Source organism: Ctenopharyngodon idella, chromosome 10, assembly GCF_019924925.1.
Source record: "Ctenopharyngodon idella isolate HZGC_01 chromosome 10, HZGC01, whole genome shotgun sequence".
Taxonomy (NCBI): Eukaryota; Metazoa; Chordata; class Actinopteri; order Cypriniformes; family Xenocyprididae; genus Ctenopharyngodon; species Ctenopharyngodon idella.
In genome coordinates this window covers 31,749,842-31,766,651 of record NC_067229.1, presented here as the reverse complement: position 1 = coordinate 31,766,651, position 16,810 = coordinate 31,749,842, and the positions used below count along the sequence as shown (strand labels likewise).

Genomic DNA, 16,810 nt, shown 5'->3' with positions numbered 1-16,810 from the left:
AAAAAGTCAGAATTGTGAGAAAAAAGTCAGAATTGTGAGAAATAAACTTACAATTGTGAGGAAAAAGTAAGAAATGTAAGAAAAAAGTTAGAATTGTGAGATGTAAACTCACAATTGTGAAAAAAAAGTCAGAAAAGAAAAGTCAGAAACTTGTAATGGTCTTTTACATTTTTTTATTCTGTGGTGGAAACAAGCTTCCATATTAAACTATAGATGAAGTTGCATGAATAAATATTTTCTTTTTGGAAAAAAAAAAAGAACATTTGCATGCATTTTGGTACATGACTTAATAAATGAAGTGATGGAAATATTATGTACGTGTGATGCAATGGTATGTATGAAGTAAAAAAAAAAAAAAAAAAATACAAAAACAGTCTCTGAAATGCAGATTGTTCTTTAAATTTTAATTTTAAAACTTTGTCATTGTCCAACAGGGTTGAAAACAGATCTGTCAAATCAAACTTTGCTACAATTCATTTTTACCATCACATCGCAGTCTGAAGAAAGTATCTCCATAAAGGAGAGTTACTCACTTCTTTCCAACCACAATTTACATGCCAATATAAACAAAAGAACTAAAACTCCTTTAATTATCCTGTAATGTCTCTTCTAGTTTGTCTCAGTTGTAAAAATCCAAACAAACAAATCATATGAGAAACCTTCCAAAAGTCATGTTCACAAAGATGGTGCAAAACAATAAACAGAAAAAGCCTATGGCACAGAACACGCACATGATAACAGGAAATGATGACAGGATGCTGTATCAAACATGATGAGGCACAAAGTTCATAAGAGTTGAGTTCTCAGTTGGTTTTGGCAGCTGTGTTCGAGGAGAAGTAGTTCCTTGGATAGATAACGAAGACAACGGAAACGGGTTCGCACATCCAAAATACACTTAAAAAGAGACAAAAACCACAACTAGACTTGAGAATAATTTCACTTCAGGGTTGAAAACACAAATCCTGTTCCCAACAATGAGGACTGGGTTGTTCATGTCCAGGATAACAGTCACCTGTGGCGCTGGAGTGTTAGTGTTCACTAAATGTGTCTGACTATGACTCTGTAAGTGTACGAGGTCAATAACTTACATGAGAATTAAAATTCTTTCATTAAAATGATTCAACCTTATGTAAGTCCAAGTACAAAATATAGATATTTTGAAGAAATCCAAAATGCTCTCTTCCAGTTTATCTCCAATAACTTTCATTGTACGGAAAAGAGCAGCACAAAGTAAATGACAGAATGTTGTTTTTTTGGGGTGAACCATCACTATAACTGAATAAAGGTTTCTCTTGCACTGTTGCCCTCGAGCTAACAGCATGGAAATGCTATTAATCAGTATGAGAGTGTGTATCAAAATTCTAGAAAGTTTGACACAGCTAAGACAGCATGGCAAAACACTAAGGGCCAGATTTATTAAACAGGGCTAATTAGCGTGAGAGCGCAATCCCATAAAAGTGCCGATGGGAGTGGAAAGTTCTGTGGGTGATTTACTGACAATGCGCACATTAAAGAACACAGACGCAGCCGAATCATTTCCAAAATGACTAATGCAATCTACCAAGAGCAACGCAAATTAGTGTCTGGTTTAAGAGATGCTTTTTTGGGGGCGGTAAATTAAAGCAACAAGCCCCAAGAAGCCGTGGTTTACAGTGAATTTATAACAGCTAAGGGGCACGACGCGGAGCGGAAACCCCCTTAGCTGTTATAAATTCACTGTAAACCACGGCTTCACGGGGCTTATTGCTTTTATAAAACGGTTACCACACAATACAAATATTAAAGCCAAAAAATATGTATCAATGCAACTTTCATGAAGTAAAATCATTAAAAGGCTTCGTTCCGCTGGAAGAAATAGTCCCTGACCGTGAACAGCAACAGAGGTTACATTTATTACGCCATTAGATGTTGTGAACTTGTTGTGAACACGGAACAAGACGCAAATGACAAATGCTTTGACTAGCGCTGTCAGTGTCAGCAGGGCACGGGAAAACCCATTAAATGTTAAAAGGACAAGATCACAGCAATTTCAAATGAATTTTATTATGAACACAGGAATGGAACACCTGAAGGAAAATGCTAAATTTGAATGCAGGTAATACTCTCAGTCACTCGATATCTGCAGTAATGCAGTAAGCTTCAATTAACAAAATCAATAGAGAACAAACATATGTTCACGTTGCTAAGACAGACACAGCAACATACACAGCAACATACACATTCAGTGCAGTCAGCTGTATGTTTTCGTGAATTTTACAACGGCTTCGAACGCAGCTCAACCAATCAGAATCAAGGGCCGTAACTATCCATTTTATAAAATGGCACAAATACCAGTAAATTGACTAGCGCAAACTTTAGTAAATCACTTGCGTGATTCATTTAAATACTCTTCTCCCATAAATTTTGCGTCTGAAACGGAAACTCCTACAAATGCAAATGCAATAGGTTCCGCCACAAAAATAACCTTGTCAATGCCTTTACAGTGTATTTTTTTTCACTGCGTGTCTTTAGTAAATCCTGACAGTACTATTTTAACGCCAAAAGAGGGTTTGCGCTGGTGCCAGCTGTTAGTAAATCTGGCCCTAGAGCCGTCGTCCTTGTTAGCAAGATCCTCTTAACATTGAATCCAATCCAGCTCAATGCTAATGGTAAATTGTGTGGTACTGCAAAATAGGCTGTGTTGTAGAAGCCTAGTTATGAATCACTAGGTCCTGATCCTGATATGTATGTGAAGGAAACTATAAGCAAACAAAATGACACAACAAACATGGAGAAACAAGGACAGATAAATAATAGCTTTTCTTCCCCCCATACAGGGATCCGTTAGCCCCATCCGACTGGTTTTTATCTACGTTTATGAGATGAAATATTAAAAAAATATATGTATTAGACATTTCAATGTAACAGGTGTTGTCTCTGTCAGGGTTGTGTAAAAGATTATGCAAAACTTGGTATAAAATTGCATGCGATACAGTCAGAAAAATGTATTGTGTCTGAGCTATTAATTTTCTATCTTCACCAGATGAGTTTGGGGTCTACGGAGAGCCCTATCCTTTCCAAAACACTTCCAAGTCCATCATCCTGGAATTCCATCCATAAAGTGAATAAAAAGAACTAAATGGATAGCATTTCTAGTAATAAATCAAATCTTAGCTATCACTCAGGCATGCTCATATAACTTAAATAAGTCTCTATATTTTGGTTGATCCCATTTGAGGGTGAAAACTAAGGGGATCCTTTATGACTCGTGAGTGGCTCACTCTTGGGTCATGTGATCGGACCAGAAAGGGGTGATTATCAGACACATCACTGCCTCCTAGCTGAATCAAGCTAGTGCAGAGCTAGCATGTGCGCGTTTGTGCTCAGCAATGCCCCAAATACTTTCAAAATGAACTTAAATGGTTCTACTAAGGGGGTGTAAGAACATTTACAACTGAAAAAGGGATACAGAAAATGATAAACAAGAAAGGGCCTGAAATGAAGAGAAGTTTATCACTAATACTTCTCAACATGGAAAGGATGATTAAAGGAAATACTGAAAAAGGAAAGAAAGGTGGCTGAGAAAGAGTAAAAGCGGAAGAAAGGGGCAGCAGGGGGCTTCTTCGTACAAACTGCTACTTTCTCCCTAATCCACCTGGATCATGCCTGAGGCACTTGATTAGATTTGTGTTCAAATGGAGCTTGCAGTGGGAGTTGTCAGTCTTTTCCCGATATAGACCCTGCATTAGAGATAGAGTGTGAGATACAAGATACACAAAAGAAAGAGAAATTTAAAAAGTCAGACACTTTATACATGGAATATTACATTGTTGTTAAGTCGTTTGTCATCAGGGGTGTGTGAATTGTCTTGTGTAATATGAACACTAGGTGTGGTCTCATTTACAACATTGTTCTACGAGGTTGAAATTTACCAATTTCAATAGGAATCTGCTTGAACAGGCATTTTGTTTGAGGGCGAATGACTTCCCCATGCAGATTTTGCAACAGTAGCTGCTTGGTTTGAAAGTGGCCTCTGTGTGAGCTGAGCTTCATACGTTGTTATATTATTGACAACAGACAATGGAGCTTTTTGTCTGTGGAAATTCACTAAAATTTCTCGAATGTACAGTTTTCAAACAGGTGGTTGCCAAACCGCTCAAGGACTGTCTGATGTTTATCGCAAACAAAAATGTGAAATCTTTCGAAAATTTGCAAGCTTCAATTTAATAGGCTGGTTATGTGCAACTTCGAGAAGTCAGGGTGCTTAGGTTTATTATTGGTCCACTGGGAAACAGTTGTGTTTTCAAGGTTCTGGGCTATTTCGAGAAAAAAACTAGCTGTGAGATGTGACAAAATTTTATGGTATAGTGCATTTCTGAGTTCCAAGCACATAGATGATTGAGCAAAGTCGTATTTACGAGTGGGAAAGTTGGAATTCTAGGTGATAAATGAGTTTCCAATTTGTGCCGCTGGAAGGGGTCAGTAATAGAGATCAGTAAGCGGGTAAAAGAGTGATGAATTAGAATGAATGATTTTGCAAGTTATTTTAATTTTACATGCCATATTTCTATCATTTTAAAGATGTGATGTAGGAAACAGCTAAAAGTAAACAAGTGTGAAGTTAAAGGATTGGTTCACTTCAGAATTCAAATTTCCTGATAATTTACTAACCCCCATGTCATCCAAGATGTTTATGTCTTTCTTTCTTCAGTCAAAAAGAAATTAAGGTTTTTGAGGAAAACATTCCAGGATTTTTCTCCATATAGTGGACTTCAACGGCAAAGGGTTGAAGGTCCAAACTGAAGTTCAAATGCAACTTCAAAGACGAGGAATAAGGGTCTTATTTAGCGAAACAGTCTGTCATTTTCTAAAAAAAAATAAACATTTATATACTTTTTAACCACAAATGCTTGTCTTGCACTAGCTCTGCCACGCGATTATCACTTTAGAAAGGTCACGCGTGACGTAGGCGGAAGCACCGAGCAAGTGTTTACAAAGCGAACGTGCAAAGACTAAGTCAAACGGCTTTTACAAAAAAAAAAAAAAAAAAAAGGTAAAACAATGATGTCAGACAATTTTGAAGTTGGAGGAGAAAATGAGATGGAGTTTTTCGCCCTACCGCGGTACTTCCGCCTACATCACACGTGACCTTTCCAACGTGATTACATAATACGTGGCGCATCGCAGAGATAGTGCAAGATGAGCATTTGTGGTTAAAAAGCAAATAAATTTTATTTTTTTGTTTTTTAGAAAATGACTGATCGTTTCTCTAGATAAGACACTTATTCCTCACTGGGATCGTGTAGAGCCCTTTGAAGCTGCATTTAAACTGCAATTTGGACCTTTAACCCACTGGTAGCTGTTGAAGTCCACAATATGAAGAAAAATCCTGGAATGTTTTCCTCAAAAAACGTAATTTCTTTTCGACTGAAGAAAGAAAGACAAACATCTTGGATGACATGGGGGTGAGTAAATTATGTTAGAAGTGAACTAATCCTTTAATTACTTAACTTTCATGGTTTGCTTTATGTACCACAAACAGTTTTGATAAGATGCATAAATAATAGAAGTGAATAATTTATGTCATTTTGGTTTTCAGTGGCAAGATTAGGGTTTGTTGTTCATAATATAATATTTTGGAGGTCTACTTTTGTGTTGTGGTTCCGACTTGAATGTGTAACATGTCGTAATAACAAACGCCGTACATGTTTCCTAGGTGTACTTGAAGGCAGCATATACTATGTGGGATGTGTGATTGTGTTTTAAGGTTTATCTACCCGAGACCCAGGACCAGAATGTGGGACAGAAGCAGCGAGGGGATAAACACTTTGAGGAACTCAGCAGAGAAGATGCCTCCTTTCTTCATGGCTCCTGTCTTCCTCATGCTGAGAGTCACTGAACGTCGCGGGTGCCGGAAATGAAACTCCCTGTCAGAAAGATAAATCCAACACATCATCATCAAAACAGCATCATACCGCCTGGAGAAAAAACAAAACAAAACAAAACACTAAGTACTATCTAAGCACTATAGATGTGTCCAATCATTGGCATAATCCTGGCATAAGTACTGTTTTAAATTCCAAGATGCCTTATTTTGGCCTAAATTTGGCAACATTGCAAAAGACAATCCCATAATGCATTGTGACAAGCTCCGCCAAAAATTAACAATGACAAATAGAGCTTGGGGGAAAAATTGTAAGTAATATTTAACTAAAAGTCAGTAAAAATGTATTATTATTATATTATTATTATTATTATTATTATACACTGCATAATTTCACTCAGCATTTGTGCCTGCTAGTGTGTTTTGTTGCTAATTAGTGTTTTGAAGGGGTAGCCTAGCTACGTGCTAATGTCAGAATGAACCAATAGCGATTAATGCTATTCACTTGCTGAACAGGAGTGACCTTGAAAGAGTGCTTATTAGTGTTTTAAAGTGTTAGCTTAGCAACATGCTAATGTACAGAATCGACTGTTAGTGATTAGTGCTATTAGCTTGCTGAGCAAAAGTGACAGTTGCAACCTAAGAAGAGCATATAAAATCACTTAAGATGTTTTGTTTGGGTCAGGATGCTGTCTATTTGGGCATAAACATTAAACTAGCTCACTAGGTTTTGACTGATGCTCGAAAAACACTTGATCATGGCTTGTGGAAATATCTGTATGCTAGCAGGGTTGTTATAGTTAACAAAAACTAAAGCTAAAACCATTAAACTTAAAATTATTTTATTTCAGCAAGTTGCCAAGACAACATTTCTCATTTTAATTTAGTTTAATCTGCTGTACAATTATAACTTGATGTAAAACTAAAACTGAAATAAAAATGAATAAAACTATATTATTAAATATTAATAAAAACTATAATAGTATGTCAATGATAATAATACTTGTCTTACTTGGGCGGAATATTCTCTGGTCTACTTGACCAGTCTGCCACCCGGTCTGAATCCTTCATTAAAATGTCATCATCTCTGATCTTCTCCATGACTTCCTCCTGAGTGACACGGACACACACCCAAAAACAAACACAGACAGGTAATGAATATAAGCCAGAGTACGTTCCATAAATTAGATGATCCACAATGTTCTCAAGAGGAAGTACCTGACTGTCCCTCCTCATGTCCACGTCAAAAATGATCTGCCCTTCTTCCTGAGGACTGTGGGGTCGAGGAGGGCTGTGGGAGCGAGCAGTTTGGAATATGTTAAGAAATGGCTCAAATTTATTCTGTTCCTCATACAAAGCTTTCGTATAACTTCAGAAGACAACTTTAATGATAATTTGTTGCAATTTTTGTCCTTTTATGGCAATATGAATCACCTGTCACTTTCATTGTATAGAAAAGAGCAGCTTGGACATTTTGTTAACATTTCCATTGTTTTATTTGCGTGTGTGCGAACTATTCCTGTAGTGTGTGAGAGGTATTTAGCCTGTGTACACATGATAAAGAAACATTGTATTCTTACAGTAAACATCATGAATCATATGACCGTATCCTATCAATATGAGGTCAGTGTGATCAAGAGTAATTTCGTATGGAGGTTTATAGCACTACTCTCTATCTATGAGGTCATTAAACTCAAGCTGTGAACTCGAGTGACATCTGCAGATGATACATATGCACGTGGTCTATGTAAACAACATCTTAAAAGGATAGTTCACTCACAAATGTAAATTCTGTCATCATTTACTCAGTTTCATGTCATTCCATGCTGTACACCTTCATGATTTCACTCAATTCTCAGTCATGCTTGCTAATACTCAGACTTTTGTAAGGTGCGATTGATAAGGTGAGTAAATAATGACAGTTTTAATTTTTACTATAAATATATCATAATGTGACGTAAATATGTTGCCTACCTGTCGCATGAGGAGTTACTACGGCTGGATTCGTGCTGGGCATCTAGCAGGATTTTTTCCATGTCTCCATTGTGGATGGAAGACGATGAGGGAACGTGTTCCAGACCCCCGACCATCCCATCATCCTCCTCTACTACCTGGTCTAGAGGGGGCGGCACTAAGGTGCTGGAGGAAGAGAGAGATGCAGCGTTTCTGTTCATCTCCAGCTCTACCCATGACCCTGAAAAAAGAAATCACAAAACTATCACAACAATAATAAAACTCTTTTTTTAAAACAAAATATTTTTAATAAAATGTTTTCAGCTGTTTTAATAAATATGTATGGACCAAATCTCGCAAAAGTTCATATTTTGGTTCATAATTCATCCCCCCAAATCATTCAAGCTGCAGTCCGTAACTTTTTTTGGTTAAAAATGATCCAAAATCAAATTCTGAGCAAGTAAATAACCAAACAGTGTTCAAAACTCTCCTTACCTTAGCCTGATTCACAACGGTAAGCTTGTAATAATGTTTTCTAATTCAGGTGGTACTGGTAGATTTTTGCAGGAAATTCGAGCATGGCGCCGTTTGTCTTTGCGTCATTACGTCACGTCTGTTTACATAAAGAAGGAGTCCCAGCTAGTAGGCTATAACGCATGCGAGGATGCTGCTGGAAGCGGATCATTTATAGCCTTTTCTCACAGCAGCTGGAATAATTAAACTTATCATTTTGATGGCGGATTGTATGGTACAGCAATTTAAATCTACAGGTAACGCTAATACACACCAAATACACATAGTCACGCAATGCTGATGTTGTTAACATTAACAATTTGAGAACAAAGTATAACAACAATAATAATTTGCACAGCTTGATGTGATATGAGCTAAACAATCGTTAGATTTAATCACCACTGGTAGCGTGATTTATTGTAATGCTTTTTTTTTCTCAGATAGGTCAGAACAAAAGTAGCAAATTTGTTACTTGTTCAGATTACATTTTCCAGTGAAAATTCTTATTTTGGTCATACTTCCAAGACTACAATCTGTCTCTTCGAAGTACAGTATTCACTGGTGCGGTGACTGACAGCCACACATTCTCCTCAAAGCATTAGATTCATCTGCGCTGAGGAGCCGTGCTGAGGCACAACCCAGGTAAAGATGATAATTCCGCAAATAACTGCAAATGCAGGTACTGAACAGAGATGGCGACAAAGAGGCAAAACTTATGAATTGCAGCTTTAAAGAAAATGAAGCCTGTTTTTTGTAATGTTATGGAAACATTTTCATCAATACCATGTATAGTATTCAAGCATTAGTACTGTAAGTGAAACAAGTTTTTCAAAGGTGAAATGTCTTTAACTTGATCTTAAAAATGTGGTGCTCATGGCAAAAGACACTGAATTAACAAAATGAAGTCATGAGGTAATGTCCAATTAATGAAATGTGTACAACTATTTAAAAAAAAAAATAAATAGTGCAGTTGAAAAGTAAGAACATGTCCTGAGGAATCAGACTATAATTTATAAATTAATAAAAGTTATTTTTTCTCAGCTAGGAAACATGGCGTGGCATGATAACGCTGTGAATGAATGTGGAATCATGGGAGTTGTCGTCTTCACCTTCACAGCCAATGAAAAGCAATCAGACGGGGCTCAGGCAAAAATTATGGTGAGCTAATGTTTAAAAGTTTTATTAACGTTACTGTGGTATGAAGAAGGGCAAGGCTGAAAGCCTGGGACATTTTACACTGCTGTTTTTATTATGCTTATATGCCACAGTCGGCTTTGTTGTTTATGCATATTTTATGATTAAAGTTGCGATTAAAGTTATGATTAACATTCACCTCCTTTCCTGAACTTGAACTATGTTAAAACTGAGTTTGTTCATTTAAAATCACATTATTTTATTTCATTCTAGTGAAACAGCTGCAAGTGCTGAATTACTACTCAAACAGGCCACTTTATTTGATGAATTAAAATTGTGGAGTAACGCAATGCTGTTTTACTTGGTCAAAACAATCATATTAAAAATACATTTGGGTGTATTGAAAGTTATGTTAACGTTACTCTGTGCATTCGCTTGGTGGCTGGTATGAGACACTTGTTGCACAATGCAGTAAGATAAATCGATATTAGAATATCATATTAATAAATGCTAAATGACTTGTGTTGCTAAATGGCATGCAATTCATTTTAAAACACTGTATGGTGGAGAAAATGCTACTGTTACTACAAATAAAGCTCTTTAGTGTTGTCTGATTTACTTTTTGGATACAAACATGTTACTCGTGGTAAATAAAAAAAAAACAAGTAAAAAAAACAACAACAAAACAAATAAAAACAACAAGAGGTACAAACAATAAGACTAACCGTGTTGAGATATATAACCATGATTATTTTTGTCTTGATAAAGGTATCCAAGCAGTTGCTCACCTGTCTAACAAAACACATAATATATTAAGGCGTTTTTGGTGTTGTCATGGTTTCTACGCAAGTAAAAAAAAAGAAAAGAAAATCGAGGGTAACGCGGATATGACATTATGACAGGTGACGCAAAGACATGGGCTGTTACACCATAAAAATGTATGATTTCTCCGGATTTACACATTGTTGGAAACATTTGGAATAATGTAGGTACACAAGTCAAAATATATAACAGTGTTCTAGTGTTTTTTGGATCCAAAAATCTTACATATTGTGCCTTTAAAGCTATTTTTTTTTAGTATGTAGATGACCTCAAAGCTTGGACTAGTAGATAAAACGTTGCAATGCAAATAGAAAAAAATGTAGACTATCTTTTTATAAAAAATATTTGTACTTCCTGATTTTGGGGTGAAATGTGACCAGGAAATGACACTGCATCCACCATTCAATGAGGCACTGAGACAGCCAGTGGCAGACAGTGGGATCTCCCTGTAAGTCGATGGTGGTCTGGCTTAACTTCTATTTACTGTGTGGTGAAAGGGCAGTAAATGCCTCCCTCTCCGGCTCACTGAAATATAACTCACAGCTGACCTCACCGCCGCATACTCTACGTGAGTCTGAGCAGGAACACACTCCCCAGAGGATGGCCTGATAAATACAACACAAACACACAGACTCCTTTCATCCATGAAACAGGGATGAGGACGGGAAGCTTTCTGTGTTCCCCTTTCACCCACATCTGCTGTGCTGTCTCATCAGAAACCTCTGTGTTATCGCACAGTGAATCCTCTGTTTACCACTGGCTTAACACGCCGCTCTGGTTCACCAGCTACATGCTGCTGACCAACCAGGATGAGCTAAGTATAAACTGAATGCCTAGCAAGCCAAAGCCCCACTTCCAGGAAAATAAAAAGAGGAAGACAAAGAAGGTCCACATGACTTCCCTGGGTTGAGCAAACATGGATCATGTGACATGGGTCCTGCATTGACTTTACTTAACTGTGCCTTCCCATCGGTATAGGGACAAGCAGCCTTGTGAAACTCGGCCACGCTAGAGTCTACTGACCTTTGTTTCAATCCACTGACACAAACAGTGTTGCTATGGCAGCAGGCAAGCTGAACATTCTGGCCAACGTTGGAACATGCTGCTTTGGCTGTCATCAGGAAACAGATCAAAAGATCAGATGTATGATGATATTACAGAGGCTTATGCTCGCTCATTTATGAAACCCTAAAGCATCAGGGCTGCAAAGTGGTAGATGTGTGGCCATGTAACACAAAATTCTGTGGTAAGATAAGTGAATCTTACAAAAACAAAAAATAAGAAATTATATTTCGCAAAACGAAAGAAAGATGTTTTAGGACTTTATTTATTTATTTATTTTGCATTATGTGATTACAATTACAATTAAGTTATTTAACATATTACTGCAGGTTTGTATAATATTTTGAGTTTGCATTCCACTGTTTTATTCATTTGACTACTGATACGGTTTTTGTGCCAGTGAGATGAGTAAATGTATGCTCGCATTTAGTCTGGAACTACAATAACCATCATGTTTACACAGCGCACACAACTCCTTTGCACTTACTCCCAATTTCACTCAACATGGGGACAGGAGAGCTGTCATTCAAAAAAAGGGAAAACAAAGTAACAAAGTTGCATTACTTATTTGAAAAAGCAAGATATTTTTGTAAATTCAAAAGTAATGCGTTACTTTACTCATTATTTGAAAAGTAATTTGATTACATAACTTTGGTTACTTGTAATATGTTACCCCCAACACTGATTGTCACCAATATCAATACCTCTATTAAATAGATTTTTTTTTTTCAACTTCTGAGGAGAAAAGTAATTTTAGCCATTTAACATTATACAACCCAAATTCCGGAAATGGAACGTTTTTTAAATTTGAATAAAATGAAAACTCAAAGACTTTCAAATCGCATGAGCCAATATTTTATTCACAATAGAACATAGATAACATAACAAATGTTTAAACGGAGAAATGTTACACTTTTATTAACTAAAAGTGCTGATTTCAAATTTGATGCCTGCTACAGGTCTCAAAAAAGTTGGCTTGGGGGCAACAAATGGCTGAAAAAGCAAGAAATTTTGAAAAGATTTAGCTGGGAGAACATCTAGCAACTAAATAAGTTAACTGATATCAGGTCTGTAACATGATTAGCTATAAAAGGGATGTCTTAGAGAGGCAGAGTCTCTCAGAAGTAAAGATGGGCAGAGCTGTGAAAGAGTGCGTAAAAAGATTGTGGAATACTTTAAAAACAATGTTCCTCAACGTCAAATTACAAAGGCTTTGCAAATCTCATCATCTACAGTGCATAACATCATCAAAAGATTCAGAGAAACTGGAGAAATCTCTGTGCGTAAGAGAAAAGTCTAAAGACCTTTATTGGATGCCCGTGGTCTTCGGGCCCTCAGACGACACTGCATCACTCATCGGCATGATTATGTCAATGACATTACTAAATGGGCCCAAGAATACTTCCAGAAACCACTGTCGGTAAGCACAATCTGCCGTGCCATCTGCAGATGCCAACTAAAGCTCTATCATGCAAAAAGGAAACCATGTGAGAACATGGTCCAGAAGCACGGTTGTGTCCTGTGGGCCAAGGCTCATTTAAAATGGACTGTTTCAAAGTGGAAAAGTGTTCTATGGTCAGACGAGTCCAAATTTGACATTCTTGTTGGAAATCATGGACGCCATGTCTTCCGGGTTAAAGAGGAGGGAGACCTTCCAGCGTGTCATCAGCGTTCAGTTCAAAAGCCAGCATCTCTGATGGTATGGGGGTGCATAAGTGCATACGGTATGGGCAGCTTGCATGTTTTGAAAGGCACTATGAATGCTAAAAGGTATATAAAGGTTTTAGAGCAACATATGCTCCCCTCCAGACGATGCCTATTTCAGGGAAGGCCTTGTGTATTTCAGCAGGACAATGCAAAACCACATACTGCAGCTATTACAACAGCATGACTTCATTGTAGAAGAGTCCGGGTGCTGAATTGGCTGCTGCCTGCAGTCCAGATCTTTCACCTATAGAGAAAAATACGTCAAAGACGACCACAAACTCTTCAGCAGCTGGAAAGCTATATCAGGGAAGAATGGGACCAAATTTCAACACCAAAACTCCAGAAACTCATAACCTCGATGCCCAGACGTCTTCACGCTGTTTTGAAAAGAAGAGGAGATGCTATACCATGGTAAACATGCCCCCGTCCCAACTATTTTGAGACCTGTGCAGACATCAAATTTGAAATGAGCTCAATTTGTGCATAAAATTGTAAAATTTCTCAATTTAAACATTTGTTATGTTATCTATGTTCTATTGTGAATAAAATATTGGCTCATGTGATTTGAAAGTCTTTTAGTTTCAGTTTATTCAAATTTAAAAAACGTCACAACATTTCCGGAATTCGGGTTGTATTTAAAGGCCATAATTTATGCATAAACTGAAAATTACCAGACTATTTTTTGTTTATTTAGAACAAACACAGAATATTATCAACAACTTTCAATTTAAACAAGGTTAAAACACAATTGTCACATAAAATAAGTATGCAACGTTATTATATCTCCATTCTTTTGACTTTATGGAAGAAAAGAAATATGACCCGTACATGTTCTTGACAGGTTTTGTGAGATTCATCTATTGGTCTCAACAAGTCTCTTCACACATTCTCCAGCTAGCAGTCCTCACGTCTAGTACACAGCCAGACTGATCCAAATGGTCAAACAAACAATGAGCAAAACACTGAGCCATCTGTTACACCAAAAGAACCTGACCAACACTAAGATGTCATTTCACTTTTGATAGTTAGTTTTTAAAATGTAGTGAATGAAAAACTCAAAGGCCACAGAATTCATTAAGAAAAATGACCGTAATGCAGGGTTTGAAAAAAAAAAAAGTGTGAAAAGCCCCCGTTTGTATAAAATTGCAAAATTGTTAAATGCATTCAGCAAAATTAATTTGTCATGCTACTATTTAAATATTATATATATATATATATATATATATATACATATACATATATAAGATTTTATAATGTTAGTGAAGGTTTTTAAGGCCAAAACAGCCAAAATGTATTTTTCATTGCTTTTTTTTTTTTTTTTTTGTTACTTTCCACATTCTCCTTTACATTAGGAAATAATAAAAGGTTAAATGATGATTATTTGCAGCCTATTATTTAATGTGTTTAATTGGAGAAATATATACAAACAGATAAACTTAGCATAACAATTCTTTTTCATATATGAAATGATAATTAAAATTGAAACATCTGATGCAAACTGCTGCTACTTCACGATCTCAAAATATCATGACTCATTCCCCTAACACTCCCAATTCTATTTCTTGACTTTCTTTCTGACACTTTCCACACATAGACACAGTCTGGACCACATTCGCTTCTGCTAGAAATAGAATTACGAATCCTACTATGTTGAAAGCTTTAGCTTATGAATATCAACTAAGGTCTGCTCACACTGCTTTAAAGCCTCCCTACACCGTTCGGTCACGTAGCTTAATTAATATTCATTAAGCAAGCCTTTGCCATTCGTTTATTGGACAGTTGACAAACGCTCACCGTCTAACGTCTGCCTTTCAGCCAATCAGTAAGGCTTACTGGATCGGTAGGTGATTGATAATCATGACCCGAGCCTTCACCATAGTAGAATTTGTTAACGGGTGTCCTGAACTAGGGTCACAGCTGTGAGGACTAGTGCGTTAGGCACAGCGCGCACGTAGCTCTCTCACTCAGCATTACATTAGTATCAGTTGTTTACATTGTATGGCAGTTGAAGTATACTTCCTTATAACCGTGGTCTGAATATTTAGACAGCGAGATGTAGTAGTCTGCTCTTTGCATTTCAGAAAGCATACCAAGAATTTCAAGAAGATTTATAAGTCTCCTATAACGTTAGTGCATCTTTTAGAAATTTCCACTAATGTTGCAATCAAAAATTGAATGCCTCCCCAGACGAATGAACTGATATGGACTTTAAATAGTAGCATGACAAAGATGTTTTTGGGCAAATCCACACACACATACACACTGTGTGATAATGACCTATTTCTTTATGGTCTGGAAGTAGATGTTAATGGGTACTTTTTCGGCTTTAAGTTATTTTAAACTGAATTTTATATGGTTTTTCGTCTACTAAGTGAATTAAATACAAGTTAAATCAAAGTGGTCAGAGACTACTAGACCAGTTTGTTTGCAACCTCGCACACTTCAAACAAAGACCGTATTCGCTGCCACATGTCATGCGTTACAAGTCAAACAATTATGAACAAAATATTGTTTCTTAGAGCCCTATCTCATAATCACGCCAGAGGAACACGTGTATATTTTACATAATTATGAAACGAATAAAATAAGGTTTCAAGCATCCACAATCTCCATTTTCGAGTCGATTTAGTTCTCGCCTTGTTGACATCGGCTTTGGACAGCCTCTTGAAAACGTATAGTCAAACTACTGGTTTAGACTAATGTCCATCACTTTTTAAGACCCACCTCAGAACACATCCTCAACGGCCATTGGACAGAACGCTTGTCAATGAACATGACGCACATGTTTTACTGCAAAGCCCGCCCTCCCCCTCTCTATAATGGCACAAAAAATGTTGACTGGAACTAAAAAAAGCGGGTTTTACATTAAACAAAATAATTAAAAGTGTCAAAAAACAACAATACAGACAAGTCAAAGGCTTCTTTAACAGAGTTTATAGATGTCAGAACAACACAGCGAGGTGCTCCGGCTGTACATACCGTTTAATCCAGGCTCCCCGTTGTTGTCTGCTGGAGCAGCAGCGTCAGACATCGTGGCTCTGTGTAGGGTGGCTTGCATAAGACTGTCAGCACTGCACGAACACACTCTGCGCGCACATTCGGACTTGCGCGCTCACTCGTGGCGGAGCCTGACAGCGGATCGGACGATATGTGGAGCGGACCCTTTTAGATTCGTTAACTGCTTTCTATAGCTGACTTCAGAACAGTTGTGGGAGCGCAGATTTCCTGCAGCGCAAAAGTGACGCAAACGGGTGCATATCTAAAAACAAAGACACTAACATTACGTAATGGAGTCAGAGGACTGCTTATTTATAAAACGCACGTGAATTATGGACACAACTTGTCAATAAACTGAAATGCCATATGGCAAGCCCATTTAACATTTATTTCTTAAAACTATCTCCCCCGGCCTCCCCCCATACTGGTAACAAATGGCAACTTTTAACCACCAAAATTTGATATCTGTGTATCAGATATCAACTGTTTACTTTAAACTAGTATGTATTCCAATTGTTGCTAATAACTGTTTACTAATTGCCAGTATTTATCCTTTAGTTAATAACTATTTAACTGCCATCTATTCCAGATTTCCTAGTACCCATTTAGTAGATACTGGTGTATATTTCAGTAGTTACTACTAGTACCAATTTTAAGTCATGATAGAACTGAAGTAGCGAGAGATATTTTCTTTTGTACATCCGCATGAAGCAGCTTATTGAAAAATACAGGGCAGGCACTTGGTTCTATCAGTCGGTT

The 16,810-nt window shown here is 37.1% G+C and overlaps 1 protein-coding gene across 2 annotated transcripts; it reads right to left on the bottom strand.

The window, feature by feature from the left end:
* Window positions 1-383: 383 nt before the first annotated feature.
* bnip3lb (BCL2 interacting protein 3 like b) lies at window positions 384-16,258 on the bottom strand. Of its 2 annotated transcripts, XM_051908422.1 has the most exons (7): window positions 16,034-16,228; window positions 13,217-13,298; window positions 7,838-8,057; window positions 7,082-7,154; window positions 6,876-6,973; window positions 5,757-5,906; window positions 384-3,719 (listed from the first exon to the last, which is right to left on the bottom strand). In XM_051908422.1, exons 2-7 carry the CDS (start codon window positions 13,242-13,244, stop codon window positions 3,671-3,673), a joined length of 618 nt encoding a protein of 205 aa, XP_051764382.1. In that variant the 5' UTR covers window positions 13,245-13,298; window positions 16,034-16,228; the 3' UTR covers window positions 384-3,670. The 2 variants fall into 2 exon arrangements, with proteins under 2 accessions (XP_051764382.1, XP_051764380.1); XM_051908420.1 differs by lacking the exon at window positions 13,217-13,298 and having other exon boundaries at window positions 16,034-16,258.
* Window positions 16,259-16,810: the final 552 nt, after the last annotated feature.